The sequence below is a fragment of the Schistocerca piceifrons genome, chromosome 4, assembly GCF_021461385.2.
Source record: "Schistocerca piceifrons isolate TAMUIC-IGC-003096 chromosome 4, iqSchPice1.1, whole genome shotgun sequence".
Lineage (NCBI taxonomy): Eukaryota > Metazoa > Arthropoda > Insecta > Orthoptera > Acrididae > Schistocerca > Schistocerca piceifrons.
In genome coordinates, this window is record NC_060141.1 from 405,894,142 (window position 1) to 405,917,898 (window position 23,757).

The 23,757-nt window shown below is 44.3% G+C and overlaps 1 protein-coding gene across 1 annotated transcript in view; it reads left to right on the forward strand.

Annotated features, from left to right (window-relative positions):
• Positions 1-23,757, forward strand: part of LOC124795871 (photoreceptor-specific nuclear receptor-like) — a 254,597-nt gene that overhangs the window by 12,971 nt on the left and 217,869 nt on the right. The window contains exon 2 of the mRNA XM_047259952.1: positions 16,204-16,452. Within this exon, the coding sequence (XP_047115908.1) occupies positions 16,204-16,452 (249 nt within the window). The remainder of the gene's footprint in view (positions 1-16,203; positions 16,453-23,757) is intronic.

A 23,757-nucleotide genomic window follows, 5' to 3' on the forward strand; every position in this document is an offset into this window, starting at 1 on the left:
GGAAATCATATATTTGCTACAAATATTTCCTTTTCCTGACAAAATTAAATTAATCTTTCCCCCTCTCTTTCCGTCTTCTCAATCCATATTTTCCCACATTTCTTACTTCACAGCCTCTCGTATCACAGTATTCCAATTTGCCTCTTCAATCTTGCAGCAATCTTTCTGCAGTAGAACTTTAATACGTTCGTATATATGCTCTATCACTTCTCCTCCTTAACCATTTGCCAACAATGAGAACGTATGTCTCTCACGATAGGTTATCAGAGAACTAATGGGAGTTTGCTGCATGTTACCACTATGTATCAATGTCCCCTGATAAAGAAAAGACTGCTAATGTGCTAATGGTTTGCAGAATTCTTACACTTATAGACTGCATCTGCTCTCAAGTTTTATTGTTGACCCTCGTCTCCGTATTGTCGCAACGAGTTAGCTCGCGCCTATATATAGACAACCCAATTAGCAGATTTTCAAAGCGGGCTACCGTCGCACCTTCCTGGGAACATCCTGTCAATGGATTGGACGCAGCTATTGACATTTGCCACGCACAAACGAAGCTCATATTCCTCATTTGTAATGTGAGTTACAAACTTAGGGAGTTGCTTTATCCACGGATCTTTCTCTGTAGTGTTACAGTTTTTGCGCAGTCCTCTTCTGAAGAGGCGGAGGTACTTGCGAATAACCTTGAGTGCCCTACCTCTCACCGTATTGGAAATGGATATATTCGTTTCATATTGCTACTTCTGGATATGATATTAACTAAAATAACCATATATTATTATCTTTGAAAGAAATGGTCCTCAAAGGATTAAGGGAACCTGGTATTTACATGCTGAATTATAACACTTTCGCTATCATTCTAATTCCGAGAACAATGAATCCATGTTTTTCATACAAACGGTCGAGTCACATTAATGTGAGTACCACCTACGTTCGACGTCGACATGCAGTAACCACCCACAGACGGTAGGTGGCAGCATTAGGAGTGGAGGGTATATAAGCGTAGCAGGGCGGACGTGAAAAACAGCGCAGTCGTTGTCGTAATGCGGAAACGGAACGATTTATCTGAGGCCCATTAGGCCATCATCACTGGCTTCCGAGTAAAAGATATAAGCATTTCCGAAATGGCCAAGTCTGTAAACTGTTTGCGTGACTCTGTGGTTAAAGTATACTGCGCAAGGCCTAATGGGGCTAAGCAAAACCGGCGCCGAGGGAAATGTGGTGCACCACGCGCCATAGATGACAGGGGTGAAGGACGGCTGCGGAGATGTGTTGTTGAGCAACTGACCGCCCAGGTAAACTAAGGGGCTACCAACAGTGTCTCCTCAACGGTTGTCCAACGAACATTGCTGCGTATGAGCCTCCGCAGCAAACGACTGGTCAAGCACCCATGCTGACTGCTGTTATAGGCGGCGAAGACTGGAACTTGCAGGCCAGTGCCGCAGCTGGGCGTCCACAGAGTGGCGAAACGTAGCCTTTTCAGATGAATCACGTTTTATGCTCCATCGCACAGATGGCCGTTGGCGTGTACGGCATGGAACAGCTGAAAGCAGACACCCTGAATGTGTTATGGTCTGGGGAATGTTTTCGTGCCACTCCGTCGGTGGTCTCGTCGTTCTGAAAGGCACAATGGATCAGCACAAGTATGAATCTATTCTTGGAGAGCATGTCCACCTGTACATGCAGCTTTTCTCACGGCACGATGGTATCTACCCAGCACAATGCAACGTGTCACAGCGTATGTGCGTAGTTCAGCGAGCACCACGATGAGTTTAACGTAGTCTCCTGGTCATCAAACTTGCCGAATTTAAATCCAATCGAGAATCTGTGGGCCCACCTCAATCGGGCTGTTGGCGCCTTGGATGCTCGACGGAGAAACCTAGCGTAGCTGACACGGCACTGGAGCCTGAATGGTTCCATATCCCAGTCGGTACCTTTCACAAGCTCATTGACTCTGCACATTTCGCAGTGGTCCTTGCAATAAAAGATCGTTATTCAGACTTTTGTAGGTGGTCACATTAACGTGACTGGGTAGTACTTGTACTCTGTCTGCTACTTTAATTCGTACTACAACCCTGTAACCATGTTTTTCTCTGCCAGAGTAATAAAATTGTGACGTCTTCACTCCTGATTATATCTTTTCCATCGAACCTAACCTTCTGAACTTTATCTCCTCCTAATGTTATCCATCTGCTGTTGTTGTTGTGGTCTTCAGTCCAGAGACTGGTTTGATGCAGCTCTCCATGCTACTCTATCTGCAAACTTCATCTCCCAGTACCTACTGCAGCGTACATCCTTCTGAATCTGATTAGTGTATTCATCTCTTGGTCTCCCTCTACGATTTTTACCCTTCACGCTGCCCTCCAGTACTAAATTTGTGATCCCTTGATGCCTCAGAACATGTCCTACCAACCGATCCCTTCTTCTAGTCAAGTTGTGCCCCAATTCTATTCAATACCTCCTCATTAGTTATGTGATCTACCCATCTAATCTTCAGCATTCTTCTGTAGCACCACATTTCGAAAGCTTCTATACTCTTCTTGTCTAAACTATTTATCGTCCATGTTTCACTTCCATACATGGCTTCACCCCATAAAAATACTTTCAGAAACGACTTCCTGAGACTTAAATCAATACTCGATGTTAACAAATTTCTCTTCTTCAGAAACGCTTTCCTTGCCATTGCCAGTCTACATTTTATATCCTCTCTACTTCGACCATCATCAGTTATTTTGCTCCCCAAATAGCAAAACTCCTTTACTACTTTAAGTGTCTCATTTCCTAATCTAATTCCCTCAGCATTACCCGACTTAATTCGACTCCATTCCATTATCCTCGTTTTACTTTTGTTGATGTTCACCTTATACCCTCCTTTCAAGACACTATCCATTCCGTTCAACTGCTCTTCCAAGTCCTTTGCTGTCTCTGGCAGAACTACAATGTCATCGGCGAACCTCAGAGTTTTTATTTCTTCTCCATGGATTTTAATACCTACTCCGAACTTTTCTTTTGTTTCCTTTCCTGTTTGCTCAATATACAGGTTGAATAACATCGGGGACAGGCTACAACCCTGTCTCACTCCCTTCCCAACCACTGCTTCCCTTTCGTGCCCCTCGACTCTTATAACTGCCATCTGGTTTCTGTACAAATTGTAAATAGCCTTTCGCTCCCTTATTTTCCCCTGCCACCTTCAGAATTTGAAATAGAGTATTTCCGTCAACATTGTCAAAAGCTTTCTCTAACTCTACAAATGCTAGAAATGTAGGTTTGCCTTTCCTTAATCTGGCTTCTAAGATAAGTCGTAGGGTCAGTATTGCCTCACGTGTTCCAACATTTCTACGGAATCCAAACTGATCTTCCCCGAGGTCAGCTTCTACCAGTTTTTCCATTCGTCTGTAAAGAATTCGCGTTAGTATTTTGCAGCTGCGACTTATCAAACTGATACATCTAGTAGCTCTAAACACACATCTATAAAACTGCTTTAGCCGCTTGTATCCGGAGTTGGCTTCTTTCTTTAGTCGCATCTTCTAATGATTCCGGTAATATCGAAGTACCATCTGCGAATGCCAGAAAGTCTGCCTTAATTACTTTTTCCTTGCTTTCCAGTCGTATTCCTCCCACTTCTTTCATATTTCGGCGCCATTTCGTTACCACCTTAGCGGAACACATAGCTGAACTTATATACCTCCTGGAGGACTGTTCCTAGTGCTGTGTTGGCAATTTTCATCGCCGACTTGCTGAACACACACACACACACACACACACACACTGTATTTCAAATTTTCTAGCCTTTGTTCTGTGACGCTAGATTTCCCGCACGTGCTGTAGGCATCCTCTCAAACAACACTGTTCCGACGTTAAAAAAAGGCCAGAAGGGACTTTTTGTGTTTAACGGGAGAGAAAAATGCGTAGAGGGGAGTGTGAGTTTGCGAGGTGACAGTGGTGAATGGCAAACACGTCGGTGTAGTCCGGTGGCGCGTATTGATCTGTGTGGAGTAGACGGGCCGCCACGGACTGCCGGTGGCTCTATATACAACGGCGGGTCGCACGCGCCGGTTTTACTGAGCCGTGAACTGGAGTGAGAGAAATGCAGGCGCCGCCTCCTGCGTGATACGAATCCGCAAAGCGGCCTCGCCGGCAACCGGCGCTGGCAGTCAGAAATGGACAAACGAGACGAGGGCGCTTCTCTTCACTCCCTACCGGTGACTCTCCGAGGGGGGTTTAACCGCCAGGTTATCCTGCATCAGGCTGTACCAAACATATACTGGAATTAATAGGGTGTTTTCAGGTATACGGCCGACCTGATTTCGTTTCATGTAAAATACTCTCACGACAATATGTTTAGACTGAATTCGAAGTTCTAAGAAAAAGAGATTAAATTACCTGAGATTTGCTGATGATTATTCTATTTGCAAATAATACAGAGTAACTTAAAGTACAAGGCAACCCTGGGTTCGGTGTGGGGCGGCGGAGGGGTGAAGTGGACTGCGGTAGTCATCGGGGGGTTGTGGACCACTGCGGCTGCGGCGGGGACGGAGCCTCTCCGTCGTTTATAGGTCCCCGGTTACCATACAATACAATACAAAAGTACAAGGCGAGAAAAAATGGAATTTACAATGGAATGGTACAGAAACTTATTGGGATAACTTCTAGAATCAGTAGATGTGTGATTTTGTAGCAAACAACGCCTAGTTTCACATAAAAGTGTCAAGGGGCATTTTGGTTCCATGTGACTACCATTAGCGATGCGGTAAACATCTTACCGGTAATCAATTTCTTCCCACACTCGTTGCAGCAAATTGGGCGTAACTTGTGCAATGGCAGTTTAGATTAGATTTTTCAGGTCTGCTAAATTGCTTGGTTGGGCGAGGAACATACACACGGACTTCGTTGCAAAGTTCGTTTTGTGAAAGAAAAACACACAGGGTGCACGCTCCGCACCAGTGAAAGTAGACATTTTAACAGTGCATTACGCTGACCTTCTGGTGGCGGAATCGTGTACTGATGTACTACATGAATCAATCTTGAGATTTTTTGCTAGAAAATGACACATTTTTCGATTCTGTAAGCTAGCTCAATAAATTTCGATATCATTCCAAAATCGTTAAGTCCTTTTTCACTCAACCTGTATTAGTTAGCCACTTTGCGTTAGTCCGCTCTCAAGTTGAATGAATGAATGAATGAATGCACACCGGACAGAAATACATGTGTTAGAAGTACACAACTCCAAAGGGTCGTTGAATATGTCTATCTGGGCCAACTTGCAAACATGTGAACTAGAAGTATAAACTGAGGTGGGAAGTTCACGGCACATATTCTTCAGTTTTAAAGTCTACGATATCAGCTGTGCCGAAGAAAACAGTTTTTGACCAATGTAAGAGGGCCGTCCTGAAAGTAAAGGACGATTGCTCCCCACGCCCGGCACCTATCGCAAGCGTGCCAGTTAGCTCCTTTTGCCGCGCAGGATTAGCCGAGCGGTCTAACGCGCTGCAGACGTGGAGTGTGCGGCTGGTCCCGGCGGAGGTTCGAGTACTCCGTCGGGCATGGGTGTGTGTGTTTGTCCTTAGGATAATTTAGGTTAAGTAGTGTGTAAGCTTAGGGACTGATGACCTTAGCAGTTAAGTCCCATAAGATTTCACACAAATTTTTGAGCTCCTTTTCCCGCCTCAGAGGGAGCCGAGTTGCGTTGCCGAGTGAAAAAGCCTCTTTGTTCTGAAAGCTTTCGAAATGGTGGTATCCAGCAATAATCCCGCCAATTGCGAAGTGTACTGCGTCATTCGAATTCTGAATCCACAAAATGTTTGGCCTATCAAAATTTATAGACAAGAGTGCTTATGGTGATAGTGCAATGAACGGATCTTCATGAGGAAATGGTGCATCGTTTTTAAACAAGGAAGAACCAGTGTGCACGATGAAGATCGGACTGGGAGCCTATCAGACAATACATCAGTACGAACACAGCAAGAACTGTCGACGCTTTACGTGGCATCAAGAGATTTTCACTTATTCCAGAGATTAAGGGAATTTTTGGGTGAAAACAGTTTGCACACAATGGAGACCTCAAACAAGCTGTGACTTTGGCGGTAGAGGAGTACAATATGGGAACTCAAGCTGTGGCAACTATACTGAAATCTACAGTAATGTATCGTGACTTCGTAAATAAGTTTTGTTTTAATATCTTCTGTTTTTGTTTAGTTATGATAAAACGTTCTTTATTTTCTGAACGACTCTCTTGTACAACTAGTAATAACTAATAGCTTTGAGGTGTGAACGTCAAATAAATTCATTTTTTGGGAATTCATAGGAGCTCAAAGAGGAATGGAAAATGAATGTTGGCTGCAAAAAAGAAAAAAAATTAAGCAGTTTCTATTGGATGTACAATAAAGATTCGTGACGATAGATAAAGTAAATGCATCTAAATCTACGTGATTATGCAGCAATTCATAATTAAGTACATGGAAGAGCTACTACCCTACCGCACCACTCTCGAACAGCGCGAGGGAAAAACGAACACTTAAATCTTTCTGTGCAAACTCTGATTTCTCTTACTTTATTATGATAATCTTTTCTCCCTATGTAGGTAGTCCCCAACAAAATATTTTTACACTGTGAGGAGGAAGTTGGTGACTGAAATTTCATGAGAAGATTTTGTCGCAATAAAAACGCATTTGTTTTAATGAATGGCACTCCAATTCACGTATCATCTCTGCGGCACTCTCTCCCCTATTTCGCGATAATACAAAAGAAACTGCCCTTCTTTGAACTTTTTCGATGTCCTCCGTCAGTCCTATCTGATGCGGATCGCACACTGCACAGTACTCCAGGAGAGGACGTAAAAGAGTGGAGTAGGCAGTATCTTTAGTAGACCTGTTGAATTTTCTAAATGTTCTGTCAATAAATCTCAGTCCTTAATTTGCTTCCTCCACAACGTTACCTATGTGAGCGTTCCAGTTTAAGTTGTTCGTAATTGTAATCTCTAAGTATCTAGTTGAGTTTTCAGCCTTTAGATTTGTGTGATTTATCGTGTAACTGAAATTTAGCCGGTTCCTTTTTGTACTCATGTGGAGCACTTCACACTTTTCATTATTTAGAGTCAACTGCCACTTTTCGCACCATTCGGATACCTAGTCTAAATCATTTTGTAATGGGTTTGATCATCTGATGACTTTGTAAGGTAGTAAATGACAGTATCATCTGCAAACAATCTAAGAGAAAGCTGCTCACATTGTCTCCTAAATCGTTTATGTACATCAGGAACAACAGAGGGCCTATAACACTTCCTTGGGGAACGGCAGACACTACTTTTGTTTCACTCGATGACTTTCCGTCAGTTATGACGAACTGTGACCGTTCTGACAGGAAATTACGAATCCAGTCACACAACTGAGACAAAACTCCATAGGCACGCAGTTTAATGAAAAGTCGCTTGTGAGGAATGATATCAAAATCCTTCTGGAAATCTTAAAATGTGGAATTTATTTGGTATCTCCTGTCTATAACACTCATTACTTCTTGAGAATAAAGAGGTAGCTGCTTTTCAGATGAATGATATTTTATGAAACCGTGTTGGCTGCCGGCCGCGGTGGTCTTGCGGTTCTAGGCGCTGCAGTCCGGAACCGCGGGACTGCTACGGTCGCAGGTTCGAATCCTGCCTCGGGCATGGATGTGTGTGATGTCCTTAGGTTAGTTAGGTTTAATTAGTTCTAAGTTCTAGGGGACTGATGACCTCAGAAGTTTAGTCCCATAGTGCTCAGAGTCATTTGAGCCATTTGAACCGTGTTGGCTCATTGTCAATAAATCATTTTCTTCGAGGGAATTCATAATGGTCGAACATAGTATAGGAGTATGTTTCAAAATTCTATTGCAAGCCTACGTTAGTGATGTGGGTCCATAATTCAGTGGATTACTCTTATTTCCTTTCTTGACCATTCGTATGACTTGTGCAACTTTCCAGTCCCTAGGTACGATCTTTCGATGAGCGAGCGGTTGTATATGACTGCTAAGCATGGGGCTATGGTATCACCATACTCTGAAAGGAAACTGACTGTGATACAGTCTGGAAAGGAGGCTTTGACTTCATTAAGTGATTTAAGCTTCTTCGCTACACTGAGGATGTCAACTTCTAAGTTACTCATAATGGCAGTTGTTCTTGATTCAGTTTCTGGATTATTAACTTCGTCTTCTTTGGTGAAGGATTTTCGGAAAATCGTATTCAGTAACCTCGAAATGGCAGTGGGCTGCTCATGTCACACGAAGAACGAGTGACATATCGTGAGAATGTATACTAGTTTGGAGCCTAATTTAACATAAAAGACCGAGGGGACAGAGACTTACGAAAGCCGCATTCAATTGGGTACGGGAAGCTCAAGTCCGGCAGAAGCGGAAGAACCCATCGGGACTCCATGTTGCACACCGAACCAAGGAGGCCGCATCACCAAGTGATCGAACTGGCTCATTACGATAATGACTTAGATGACAGGTCAGCTCGTCTTATTCAGGTGCTCCGAGCTGTGCTGTTATGAGTACTCGCTGCCTTGGTTCGAACCACACTGTGAAGTAAGGTTTTAGAACATATACTGTATTCGAACATTATGAAGTACCTCGAAGAAAACGATTTATTGACATATAGTCAGCACGGATTCAGAAAATATCGTTCTTGTGAAACACAACTAGCTCTTTATACTCATGAAGTAATAAATGCTACGACAGGGGCTGTCAAATTGATTACATATTTTTAGATTTCCAGAAGGCTTTCGACACCGTTCCTCACAAGCGTCTTCTAATCGAACAGCGTGCCTACGAAGTATCGCCTGCGACTGGATTCGTGATTTCCTGTCAGTAAGGTCACAGTTCGTACTAATAGACGGAAAGTCATCGAGTAAAACAGAAGTAAATCCGGCGTCGCCCAAGGAAGTGTTATAGGCACTCTATTGTTCCTGATTTATATTAACGACATAGGAGACAATCTGAGTGGCTGTCTTAGATTGTTTGCAGATGATGCTGTCATTTACCGTCTTGTAAAGTCATCAGATGATCAAAACTACTTGCAAAATGATTTAGATAAGATATCTGTATGGTGCGAAAAGTGGCAATTGAGCCTGAATAAAGAAAAGTGCGAAGTTATTCACATGAGTACTAAAAGAAATCAGCTAAATTTCGATTACACGATAAGTCACACAAATCTGAGGGCTGTAAATTCAACCAAATACTTAGGGATTACAATTACAAGTAACCTAAATTGGAACGATCACATAGATAATATTGTGGGTAGAACAAACCAAAGACTGCGATTCATTGGCAGAACACTTAGAAGGCGCAACAGGTCTACCAAAGAGACTGCTTACACTACGCTTGTCCACCCTATTCTGGACTACTGCTGTGCGGTGTGGGATCCGCATCAGTTGGGACTGACGGATGACATCAAAAAAGTTCAGAGCAGGGCAGCTTGTTTTGTATTATCGCGAAATAGGGGAGATAGTGTCACAGACATGATACGTGGATTGGAGTGGCAATCATTAAAACAAAGGCGTTTTTCGTTGCGACGGGATCTTCTAATAAAATTTCAATCACCAGTTTTCTCCTCCGTTTGCGAAAACATTCTGTTGGCACCCATCTACATAGTGAGAAATGATCATCATGATAAAATAAGAGAAATCAGGGTTCGCGCGGAAAAATTTAAGTACTCGTTTTTCCCGCGTGCCTTTCGAGAGTGTAACGGTCGAGAGACAGCATGAAGGTGGTTCACTGAACCCTCTGCCAGGCACTTTATTGTGAATAGCAGAGTAATCACGTAGATGTAAATGTAGATTCTTGGTGCCGCGAAGCTTTGTATAGACGGCTTTGACTTCCGATACCCTCTACTCCCTTTTATACTCATTTGTTTTCATAGTTCCCACTGATATCCCGTGAAACGTACAGTTCGCGGTACCTGAACAAGACGAGTGGGTCGGTCTTCGAAATATTGTGCATAATGCGGAATCAACAACTCGGCTGAACACTGTAAAGCACGCCACTAACCTGAGATACCACCTTTACAACCGTACTTCACCTCCGTATTCCGTACAGGAACTTTTTCCCGGGAATGATAAGTTCAGTTTTCTTCGGGTGAAATGCGTTTCGGGCGGCCAGTTGTTCAACAGTTACACGTCTATTCACCAGCACACACCTCCGCAGCCGTCGTTCACCCGGTCAATTATGGTCCGTGGTGCCCATAGCCGCCTCAGCGCCAGTTTTGAATAGTGCCATTTTGTCATACACGGTATACTTTAACAACGGCGGCACTCGAACTGTTTACATACAAACTTAGCCGTCTCGGAAATGCTTCCATCGTTTATAAAAATTCTATTGTTTGTTTACTATTTCTCTTTTAGTGCGTCTTTTTTCATACCGTCAATAATAAGCTACACTTTTGAAAAGTTGATGCCCTTATGGTCGTCAGATAAATTGCTCCGTTTCCACATTACGACAACAACTGCACTGTTTTCCGCATCCCAGAAACACACTTTATATACCCTCTGCTGCTCGGGCTGCTACCTGTTGTCTGTGAGTGATTATTACACGTTGACGTTGAACAGAGGTGATGGTGACATTAATGTGGCTGGACCGTGCATTATGGTTCTGCAAGCGGGGAAAAGGGGGAAAAGGAGATAATCAACTGCTGCCAAAAACAGTGCAGCACCCAAAAGACATGGTCGATGTCAATGTAACAGCTTACATGTAGACACCATCGGCGAGTATTAAGGCGATTTGAGCTGTAGGTTTCTATAACAGGTGGGACGGCCACAAAAGAGTATTAGATGTTGATTGGTCACTGCGACGTTGCGTATTCGTGTGATACAGCGTTATCAGTACCTGACATAGTTTGAAATGGGCCTCAGTGCACGTCTCTGGTTGGCTAGTTGCTCGAATCGTGCAATATTTAGATTCGTGAGGCACTGAGATATGACAGTCGCTCTGTGTTACGCTACGTAGGAACGTGAGGGGAAGCATACTCGTCGTCAAGGCTCCGGTCGACCAAGCCTGACACCACACGGGAGGACCGCCGTATTGTGCAACGTACACACCGCAATTCCTTAACATCTGCGCCTGCCATCCGAGAACAAGTGATGGACTGCCTGCAGCATTCTGTGTCATCCCGCATCTCTGGTCGGAGACTAGCTGCAGCCGTAGGAGGGAATTGCAGTCCCATTCTTACGCTTCCGTCAACACCACTACACAAATCGCTGTGTTAAGAGTGGTGTCGTGACCAGGAAGTATGGGTTGCTGACAAATGGCGTCCCCTTGTGTTCAGTGGTGAATCGCGGCTCTGCATTACCCTGGACAGACATCGTCGGCGAGTATGGTGGTGACCTGGGAAGATGACCCATCCTTCCAATGTTTTGGAGACGCACAGCAGTGTTATTCCTAGCGTTGTGGTGTGAGGAGCCGTCGCGTATGATTTCATATCATGATTGGCAGTTATTGAGGGAACGTGTTACCTCTCTTTCGACAGTATTTTGGTGCCATTTTGCAACAAGAGAATGCTCGTTCATTCATGGAACGTGAATTCACGACCTGTGTGCGTGATGTTCCCCCAGTGTTCATCAAGATCCGCAGATCTGTCTTCTATATATTATATGTGGGACAAGTTCGGACGTTAACTCCGTTCCATTGCCAGTATGGAGGATGTCAGGATCCATTTACAGCAATTGTGGCATGGCTTGCCCCACGACAGGATACGACGACGTCATGGTACACTTCCCAACCCGAGTCAGTGCATGCATCGAGACCAGAGGGGCGTGCAGCATCACACTGATAAATAGGGTCATACTGCCAAGTTCGTTGTCAGTTAGACTCGATTTTGTAATCACTGAAACGGCATCACATACCCTCTCAACGTGTGAAGTTTCACTACGCTTTCTTCTACCGTTCTGGGTACTTCACATTTTTTGTCAGGCGTTTGCAACGAAAATCATCGACGCAAAAGGTGGTCGTGGAATATATGAATCGCTTCCTGCAGAAAGGCAACTAGTCCGGAATTTTTAAAACTACATTTTTTTATGGTATTGACTCTGAGTGGATCTTTGCATTATTTATCGCAAAAAGGAACCCTGTTTGCACGATAACACGGGTCTGGCAACGCCGTCAATTTTCCGTGTACTGCACACACAGTCCGGGACATGTTGGTGGCGGCGCTACAAGGATAATTTGCGAACTTCCCTTAATGGAAAATGGCAGTTATCGTCTATCATAAAGGTGAGGGAGGAAAGGACTCAAATAAAATGAGTACGATCTTGAACTGGGATATCGAAAATTAGGACGACAAGGACGCAAAAATTTTATACATGTTAGGGGATAATTGCGTTGGCCACAACAAGAATAATACCCTTCTTTGGATGATGAAGGCGCTGTATGAGATCTAAACATTCAATGAATTTAAAGTTATTTTGCCCATTAGAGGTCGCTCGTTCAAGGCGAATGATAGAAGCTTCGGGATAATTAGAAGAACGCTGAAGAAGGAGCGGGTGACGTTGTTGAACTCATGAAATATTCGTCAAAAATCGATAACATGTTTTCAGGTGCTCAAATGAAGGTGGTTTCTTTCATCGGCCACAGTTCCCGTCGGCCTACATTCAAAAAAAGAATCTGCCTCGGCGATGATCCGTATGGTAAAGTTGTTCCTGGACTTCTGAAACAGGTTCTCACATTTGAAAATACCATGAGGCGACCTTTCTGCTGAAAATCTGTACATTGTTTTCAACAAGAATATTGCTGGCTTGATGATGGGCAATTTTTAGGTCGAGAAAATCTGTACAACTTTCCTAACTATGTTGAAAGAAAGCTTACGTGTCTGTACTGCCTGTAAATAATCATAAAACAGATAACATCAAGAAATCTTTGGTCTCCGTCCGTCAAAACGACGTCCAGTTTTGAAATTCAGACACACGATGGCCGACAACAACGGCATCTCGTGATGTAGATGAAGGTAATTGCGAGAGTGGTTTGAAAAGTTCTCGGAATCACTACGAGAGGTCAGCGCTGGCACAACGATTTGTTCACGAGATATTCATTGTACTGTTGCCTGTAAACACGTGCCACGTCAGTGCTCTTGGAAGAGAGATGTGATGGTGTCGTGTCTCTGTTGTTGTTCCCTCGTAGTGATTTGCGAAGATGGAAAAAATCGAGATTCGAGCAGTGATTAAGTACTTTGTAAAGAAAGGTATGAAGACAAAGGGCATTTAAGACGATTTCCAGAATACAATGGGGGACTCTGTTCCATCATATTCAGCTGTTGCCGAGTGCACAAATGAATTTAAATTTGGTCGGGAGAGTTTAGATGATGATCCACGCAGTGGTCGGTCAAGATGCCCAGAAATCATTGTAAAAGTGCACAAAATGGTCATGGAGGATAGTCAATTGAAAGCGTGTGCAATTTCTCACGCTTGCCAGATGTCATCTGAAAGGGTATATCACATTTTAATTAGAAATGAAAAAAATTGTCCTCAAGATTGGTGCCGCGACTCTTGACGCTGGATCAAAAACGAATGAGAATGGACTTATCGGAACAATGTTTGGCCCATTTTAGGAGAAACGAACAAGGTGTTTTGCGGCGGTTTGTGACTACAGATGAAACTTGGGTGCATTACTACACCCCAGAGACAAAACAACAGTCAAAGCAGTGAAAAAAATGCTGATTCTCCGCCACAAAAGAAAGCAAAGACATTCCCTTCGCCGGAAAAGGTCATGGCATCAGTGTTCTGGGGCGCGAAGGGGATGCTGTTTGTAGATTATCTCCTCACTGGGCAAACCATTACTGGAGAATACTATGCTAACCTAGACAAATTGCAACAAAAGAGTCGCGAAAAAAGGCCAGGTTTAGCAAAGAAGAAAATTATCTTCCATCAAAACAATGCGCGGTCGCACACATCTACCGTCGCCATGGCAAAATTACACGAACTAAGATATGTATTGTTGCCATACCTGCGTTATTCACCTGATATGGCCTGTCAGACTTCCATCTCTTCCCAAAACTGAAAATTTTTCTTGGTGGACGAAGATTCACTTCAAACGAAGAAATTGATAGCCGGAGTTGACAACTATTTTGCAGGCCCGGAGGAAACTCATTTTCGAGACGGGATCAATGCATTGAAACATCGTTGGACCAAGCACATTCATTAATCTATGAGGAGACCACACTGAAAAATAAGAAAAGTTCAGTGATGTAAGTACATTTCTTCTATTCCGTTCCGTGAACTTTTCAAACCACCCTCGTAAGTAATGCAACCACACAAAATGTCAAATACTATTTAGAAATATGTAGCAATGTTTAATGCAATAAAAGACATTTATGTATACAATTCTACTTTAATACAAGTAGCTTAACTCCAAAATTAATTTGAAAATCCTGTGTACTGAGAGAGGGAACACGGTGAACGCCAAGAAAAACGTCTCCCTCTTTCTCCTTACTCCATACTTGACATTTCCGTGTATATAATAAGCAAGTACAGCTACATCAAGAAACCAGAAAATACGTCAGGAGATAAAGTGCTTACACTGGTTTTACTGAGTTTTTCATCTCAACTGTAAAAGGGGAAATACGAACATGTTGGCTTTCTGTAGTAAGCGGTTCATACACTACTGGTCATTAAAATTGCTACACCAAGAAGAAAAGAAGATCATCAACGGGTATTCATTGGACAAATATATTATACTAGAACTGACATGTGATCACATTTTCACGCAATTTCTGTGCACAGATCCTGAGAAATTAGTATCCAGAACAACCACCTCTGCCCGTAATAACGGCCTTGACACGGCTGGGCATTGAGTCAAACAGAGCTTGGATGGCGTGTACAGGTACAGCTTCAACACGATACCACAGTTCATCAAGAGTAGTGACTGGCGTATTGTGACGATCCAGTTGCTTGGCCACCATTTTCCAGACGTTTTCAATTAGTGAGAGATCTGAGAACGTGCTGGCCAGGGCGGCAGTCGAACATTTTCTGTATCCAGAAAGGCCCGTACAGGACCTGCAACATGCGGTCGTGCATTATCCTGATGAAATGTAGGGTTTCGTAGGGATCGAATAAAGGGTAGAGCCACGGGTCGTAACACATCTGAAATGTAACGTCCACTGTTCGCAGTGCCGTCAATGCGAACAAGAGGTGACAGAGACGCGTAACCAATGGCACCCCATACCATCACGCCGGGTAATACGACAGTATGGCGATGACGAATACACGCTTCCAATGTGCATTCACCGCGATGTCGCCAAACACGGATGCGGCCATCACGATGCTGTAAACAGAACCTGGATTTATCCGCAAAAATGACGTTTTGCCATTCGTGCACCCAGATTCGTCGTTGTGTACACCATCGCAGGGGATCCTGTCTGTTATGCAGCGTCAAGGGTAACCGCAGCCGTGGGTGGTCTCCGAGCTGATAGTCCATGCTGCTGCAAACGTCGCCGAACTGTTCGTGCAGATGGTTGTTGTCTTGCGATCCGTTACAGCCATTAGGATAAAATGCCTGTCATCTCGACTGCCAGTGATACGAGGCATTTGGGATCCAGCACGGCGTTCCGTATTTCCCTCCTGAACTCACCGATTCCATATTGTGCAAACAGTCATTGGATCTCGACCAACGCGAGCAGCAACGTCGCGACACGATAAATCGCAATAGTGATACGCTACACTCCGACCTTTATCAAAGTCGGAAACGTGATGGTACGCATTTGTCCCCTCATTCGAGGCATCACAACAACGTTTCACCAGACAACGCCGGTCAACTGCTGTTTGTGTATGAGAAACCGGTTGGAAACTTTCCTCAAGTCAGCACGTTATAGGTGTCGCCACCGGCGCCAACCTTGTGTGAATGCTCTGAAAAGCATCTTCTTCCTGTCGGTTAAATTTCGCGTCTGTAGCACGTCATTGTCGTGGTGTAGCAATTTTAATGGCCAGTAGTGTATATAACTTCCATAGCGCTGTTGACAGTACAGTATGAAAGATCCGCACTTAACTGCTTTTGTTTCTTGTGGATCCGCTGGCAGTTGGGCAGGACGCGAGTAAAGTCTTTGTCGCCGCTGTGCTGGCGACATTACGGTGAGTGGTGTTTGTAGGCGGCGCGGTGAGTTGGCTGCGCAGCGGGCACAAGCCGCGCCCAGCAGCCACAATCGATACGGTCGCGCCGGAGCAGTAATTTAAGCGTTAATTGTGTTAATGGCAGCAGCTGCCGGCGCCAAACAGCCAACCAACCGGCGCCCGCGCAGCGCCGCGCCGCGCCGCGCCGCGACGCCTAAAATACGGCGGGGACTCTGCTCGGCGCCAGCCCGCTGTCACGGCGCGACCCCCCACCACTACCAGCGCCGCCCAAACTACACCTTATTAGAGGGACTTGAACTAGCAGCGACCGTGGAATTTGCTGGAGGAGAGGATTGGCTTAATGGCGGAGGGGCTCTCTTACGAGGAGAACACGGCAAGTGCTATCACCTGATTTCCCAAGAATTTCGCTCAGTGGGAGAGGAGCACGTGTCTCGGCTTGTACGTAGATACTCCACCATTTCTGAGAAAACGACGGTCGAAATTTTCGAGGTACTTTCTGTGCTTTCCTCCGCGCAAAATCCTCAGGCGAAATGATGGTTCAGTGGTTTGCGTCGCGAATTTATAATTTTGCGCTGTTTGTTCGAAATCCGATTACTGCTTTTATTTATTTTATTTATCTACCCGCGTGCGAAGACGGTAACTACACGAATGTTTCGTATTAAATTAAAGGATACAAGGGTCTTATATTAACTGTAAAATTATAACTGGATTTCACAATAAGTGTCACACATTTATTATATAACATATGTATGTATGGTATGTTGAGGGGTCACAATCATTTAAATCCTCATATACTGATATTTCGCTGTCATAACAATTCTTGTATTAATTCTTATATTTTATTCATATTTTTATTCTTGAGGAAGATTTGGTGCATTCCCTGTGGATAGGTTCGATGCTCTGTGGAGGGGGGAGAAGAGGTATATTTTAATTAACATTTTTTGTCATTAGGAGCTGGTCGGTGTGGCCATGCGGTTCTAGGCGCTTCAGTCTGGAACCGCGTGACCGCCACGGTCGCAGGTTCGAATCCTGCCTCGGGCATGGATGTGTGTGATGTCCTTAGGTTAGTTAGGTTTAAGTAGTTCTAAGTTCTAAGGGACTGATGACCACAGATGTTAAGTCCCATAATGCTCAGAGCCATTTGAACCATTTTTTGTCATTAGGAAATAAAAGTAAACTACTCGAAAGTAAAGTACTCATTTCAGTTAATCACGTAATGGATTTCCTACACTATTATAAAAATGGTTCAAATGGCTCTGAGCACTATGGGACTTAACTTCTGAGGTCATCAGTCCCCTAGAACTTAGAACTACTTGAACCTACCTAACCTAAGGACATCACACACATCCATGCCCGAGGCAGGATTCGAACCTGCGACCGTAGCGGTCGTGCGGTTACAGACTGTAGCGCCTAGAACCGTTCGGCCACTTCGGCCGGCCTACACTATTATATTCTGTGGAAAAGTTACCTAAACCCTTTACCGTAAACTAGTTTCATTGCCGTGTTCAGTTGCATCTTGTGTTTGCTAACAGAATTTCCTTCTAGGAGGAAATGAGAATACGACGTGGAGAGAGAACTGCGTACTAATTACTAAGAAAATCGATGTTATACGGTGAACTAAATCACCGGCAGTTACGTCATCAGACTTTAAAAACGGTTAGCATTATTGCCATCACAGAGGAGCAAAATGTCACGGTTCTCCAGATAAAATATACTTCACGCTTTATATCATAACTCAATGCGTTTCGTAATTTACCTGTCCTCCTGAAAACAAACAATTCAATTCAATCGCCCATCGCTCACACGTATTACTACACAACGTCCACGTAACGCTTGCGACGACACGTTGAGGCACACAGGTAGGTCAGATTTAGAAGGTCGTTATGAAAGCAACTCCCGTGTCTGACCGCCAGCGGATATTTCACAACCACGCAATTTTAGGTGTTTATTCATTGTCCGCAACATATTTCTGTCCTCTGCTATATCCTAATTGGAATGACTAACGGCACAAAAATGATATGTTCTTTCACATCAAGTAAATTGCAGTATTTAATCGGAACTTAGCTTCCTGCTGTACTTTTTCAGTCCCCTGCCCCAACTTTTATTCTTTCTGCTTTCCTCCCTCCTTCTCTCTCTCTCTCTCTCTCTCTCTCTCTCTCTCTCTCTCTCTCTCTCTCTCTCTCATAACACAGTGTCTACCCATTAACGCCAAAACTAGCAAAAATGTTCAAATGTGTGTGAAATCTTATGGGACTTAACTGATAAGGTCATCAGTCCCTAAGCTTATCCTAAGGACAAACACACAGACCCATGTCCGAGGGAGGACTCAAACTTCTGCCGGGACCAGCCGCACAGTCCATGACTGCAACACCTCAGACCGCTCGGCTAATCCCGCGCGGCCCAAAACGAGCATTGTGACTTTTTGTTGAAGCTATTCCTTGTTCCCTAATATCTGGATCCTTTGAAATGTTCATCGCAGGGTGAACCAGAACCCGCTCGAGAAAATTTCGGGTGTTGTTTAGGGATATTTCTGAGTATTCTGGCATCAGGGACCAATGATCTCCGGGGCTTGTTACAGGGTAATGATGTTATTTTGATTTATTCTGTTTGTCACCCAAGTTACTTTTATTAATGGAAAAAATGCCTTCACAACAGTCCAAAAATCTGTAACGGGTTTGCCGCCGATGGGAGAACATCTCAACATAGCGTCGTGGTGCGTTAAGTGAAAAATGGTTCAAATGGCTCTGAGCACTATGGGACTCAACATCTGTGGTCATCAGTCCCCTAGAACTTAGAACTACTTAAACCTAACTAACCTAAGGACATCACACACATCCATGCCCGAGACAGGATTCGAACCTGCGACCGTAGCAGTCGCGCGGTTCCAGACTGAGCGCGTTAAGTGAACCTATACACGATCTGCATTTCGGCAAACTCTCCAGGACTAAACCTATCCCTACTGCTGTGCATCACTGTTAACAAACAACTAGCTCAGCCGGAAAAAAATAGAGACAGCTCCGAGCAGTAACCTAGTGAATACAATCTTGAGGTCGAAAAGTAAAGACGAGAAATCAAACGAAAAGCAATTACTTTGTAAAGAGCCAGCGGAGATCTCGGGTCCTCGATCTACATCTACATATATACTCCGAAAACCACCGTACGGAGCATGGTGAAGGTTACATTATACCATTACTACTCATTTCCTTTCCTGTTCCACTCGCAAATAGAGCGAGAGAAAAACGACTGTCTAGAAGCCTCCGAACGAGCAATAATTTCTCGTATTTTTATCTTTATGGTTCTTACGTGAAGTCTACATTGGCGGCTGTAGAATCGTTCTGGAGTCCGTCTCAAAAGCAGTATCTTTAAATTTGCGCAATAGTGCCTTGCAGAAAGAGCATCGACTTCCCTCTGGGAATTCCCATTCGAGTTCACAAAGCATCTCCGTAATATCTGAGTGCTGATCTAACCTACCGGTAACAAATCTAGCAGCACGCCACTGAATTATTCCGATGTCTTCACTTAATCCGACCTCATGGCGATCTCAGACACTCGAACAGTACTCAAGAATGGGCCGCACTAACGTTGTATACGACATCTCCTTTGTGGATGCGCTCCACATTCCCAGAATTGCCCCAATATAACGAAGTCGAGCATTCTCCTTCCCTACAATACCTGATCACTCGGATAATATCCCTGAACTACATTGGAAATTTTGTCATTGTGTTTCGGGTTCACTCTGGGACGTTAATCTATACTACGGGTCGAAGATGGAGAGAAAATATGGATTCATTCTTCAGCGTCAATTGCGACTTAACCCAGTTAAGGATTAACATACATGAAGTTTTTATTACACAATTTATTGAAGCTTGCGGTCTACCGATGCAGATTTCAAAGGTCCCCTACGTATACCTAAGATTTAGTTTCTCTTTAGATTTCTGATTCTGTTGCTATTTGCGTCGCTGCATCATATTAATGAGAAATGTGTGGATGTGGTATTGTGGCTGTGTGTGTGTGTGTGTGTGTGTGTGTGTGTGTGTGACGGGGGGAGGGAGGGAGAGAGAGAGAGAGAGAGAGAGAGAGAGAGAGAGAGAGAGACAGACAGAGACAGAGAGAGACGTGTGTTCATATCGGTCAGAATGTAGTGTAATCTTCGCTCAGATTATTTTCCTGGTTCTTTTCTTTTCCTGTGTGTCTGAGGCAGAGGCAAGTAATAAGCATTGTAACTTCCTGTAAGAGACCTCCTAACACACTCAATAAAGAGGAAGTGTGTAGAGCGACAAATTTACATTTTATGCTGAAAACAAGAACATTTACTTGTACAAAGTGTGTGCGATGGCACGTATCAATAGTTGAATCTGTTGCAAAAAGGTAACATCCTGGCCACGGAAAAAAAGGTAATCCGCGGTTTGGGGAATAATGAAGTGGGTCTACATAATTAATAACCACAGTTTCAAGTTAATCTATATTTAAACCAACATGAACGCAATAGGGAATGAAAATTATTCGGCTGTAAAATACAAAGAATGCGTCTTCAGTACTAACGGATAAAGGAAATATTAGGAGTCATGGAAAACGTTTTTACGAAACATGTTTAAAAAATATTTACAGCTTCCAGCGCAGCTCATCCTCTCGGTCTCACGGTCACATCCCATTTACACCAAAGCTGTACCAGCGTTCCCATGCCATCGAAACTCCTCAACACCTACTCTGTGACCAACATAAGAAAGACACACGTGTTTCTGGTGCCCAAAGAGTTTCCTGCTTCACGGCTATCAATGCTGGTGTTGTATCTTTGCTTCAGCAAGTACTTCATCTGCTGAAGTCTGACAACGTTCTACGTACAGGGTGACAATTATTGAAGTATGTGCAATAAAATCGTCGTAACTTCTAAACGGTTTGCGTTAGAATGTTCAAACTGCATGGTTGGCCGCGGGGCATGATGAGAATTAGTATGCGGGTATAGCCTCGAAGCCTACTTTCTTTTGTATGAGTTCGTCAATAAGCGAAACTGGCGCATATGGGGGGTGAGAACCCGCATTACGCGATCGAGAAGCATCTTCATAGTCAACGGGTGATTGCGGTGTGCAGTGTCCAGTCACGGAATAATCGGTGCGATGTTTCTTGATGGCAGGCACTGTGACTACCGAACGGTATTTGAAGGTATTGGACGACGATTTCATCCCATTTATCCAAAGTGAGCCTGATTTCGACAAGATGTGGTTCATGCAAGACGGACCTCGATCAGACCGAAGGAGGAGAGTGTTTGATATTCTGGAGGCGCACTTTGGGGATCGCATTCTGTCTCTGGGGTACCCAGAGGCCACTGGCATGGGCCTCAGTTGGCCGCCATATTCTCCGTATCTGAACACATTCGACGTCTTTTCGTGGGGCTGCATTAAAAACGAGGTGTACAACAATTACGCCAAAACATTGCTCAGCTGAAAAGAGCCATTCAGGAAGACATCGACAGCAACTACGTTCCGAGGCTTCAGCGGGTCATGCATAATTTCGCTATTTGTCTGCGCTACATCATCGCCAATGATGACAGGTATATCGAACATGTCATGTTGAATAAAGGGTGTGCACGCCGTAGATTGTAACTAATTTACGTCTTTTTCGTACAGTTCAATACCTGTCACCCTGTCATTATAACAAAGGCGCAGCTACTCACAGAGGTCCAGTATGGGCTGTCATTATCGTATGGTAGCGAAACTTGGTCGATACTCTAATGCGTTAATACGGAACCGATTTACGCAGCGAAAAATTAATTTCAATTTTGGCCTCCAGATGCCAACCTGGTGCTGAGAATGCAAGAAAGCAGTAGCCGATGTAATGGATTAGCGACGGGACGTTGGCAGAGAAGTTCAAACAAGTGCGAAAGATATAATGTTGATTTTATTATTAACCTCCGCTTACACAATTTGTTGAATACGAGCATCGGAGACGTCGACGAGATGCTGTTCGCGTCAGATTTGCACCTGGCGGCCAGAACTGGATCTATTTTTCCCCTATATAGATCGGTTTCGCATTAACGCACAAGCATATCTACAAGTTTCGCTGACGTGCGACAATAACAACCCACGCTCAACCATTGTAAGCAGCTACACTTTAATTATGACCGCCCTCTACGAGAAGAGTAATGAAAGTGTGGTTAACGCATGTTGTTGTTCATAAGGCAACACAGCCGTCTTTTAAGTAAAATAAACGTAAAAGACTGGTATCTTTTAACAACATGACCAACAATTATAGTCAGTCTTATCATACAGGCTGAGCAAACCCACTACTGGCCACTAAAATTGCTACACCACGAAGATGACGTGCAACAGACGCAAAATTTAACCGACAGGAAGAAGATGCTGTGATATGCAAATGATTAGCTTTTCAGAGCATTCACACAAGGTTGGCGCCGGTGGCGACACCTACAACGTGCTGGCATGAGGAATGTTTCCAACCGATTTCTCATACACAAACAGCAGTTGACCGTCGTTGCCTGGTGATACTTTGTTGTGATGCTTCGTGTAAGGAGGAGAAATGCGTATCATCACGTTTCCGACTTTGATAAAGGTCGGATTGTAGCCTATCACGATTGCGGTTTATCGTATCGCGACATTGCTGCTTGCGTTGGTCGAGATCCAATGACTGTTAGCAGAATATGGAATCAGTGGGTTCAGGAGGGTAATACGGAACCCCGTGCTGGATCCCAACGGCCTCGTATCACTAGCAGTCGAAATGACAGGCATCTTATCTGCGTGGCTGTAACGGATCGTGCAGCCACGTCTCGATTCCTGAGTCAACACATGAGGACGTTTACAAGACAACAACCATCTGCACGAACAGTTCGACGACGTTAGCAGCAGCATGGACTATCAGCTCGGAGACCATGGCTGCGGTTACCCTTGACGCTGCATCACAGACAGGAGCGCCTGCGATGGTGTACTCAACGACGAACCTAGGTGCACGAATGGCTGAACGTCATTTTTTTCGGTTGAATCCAGGTTCTGTTTACAGCATCATGATGGTCGCATCCGTGTTTGGCGACATCGCGGTGAACGCACATTGGAAGCGTGTATTCGTCATCGCTATACTGGCGTATCACCCGGCGTGATGGTATGGTTTGCCATGTCTCGGTCACCTCTTGTTCGCATTGACGGCACTTTGAACAGTGGACGTTACATTTCAGATGTGTTACGACCCGTGGCTCTACCCTTCATTCGATCCCTGCGAGACCCTACATTTCAGAAGGATAATGCACGACCGCATGTTGCAGGTCCTGTACGGGCGTTTCTGGATACAGAAAATGTTCGACTACTGCCCTGACCAGCACATTCTCCTCTCACCAATTGAAAACGTCTGGTCAATGGTGGCCGAGCAACTGGCTCGTCACAATACGCCAGTCACTACTCTTGATGAACTGTGGTATCGTGTTGAAGCTGCATGGGCAGCTGTACCTGTACACGCCATCCAAGCTCTGTTTGACTCAATGCCCAGGCGTATCAAGGCCGTTATTACGGCCCGAGGTGATTGTTCTGGTTACTGATTTCTCAGGTTCTATGCATCCAAATTGCGTGAATATGTAATCACAAAATGGTTCAAATGGCTCTGAGCACTATGGGACTTAACATCTGTGGTCATCAGTCCCCTAGAACTTAGAACTACTTAAACCTAACTAACCTAAGGA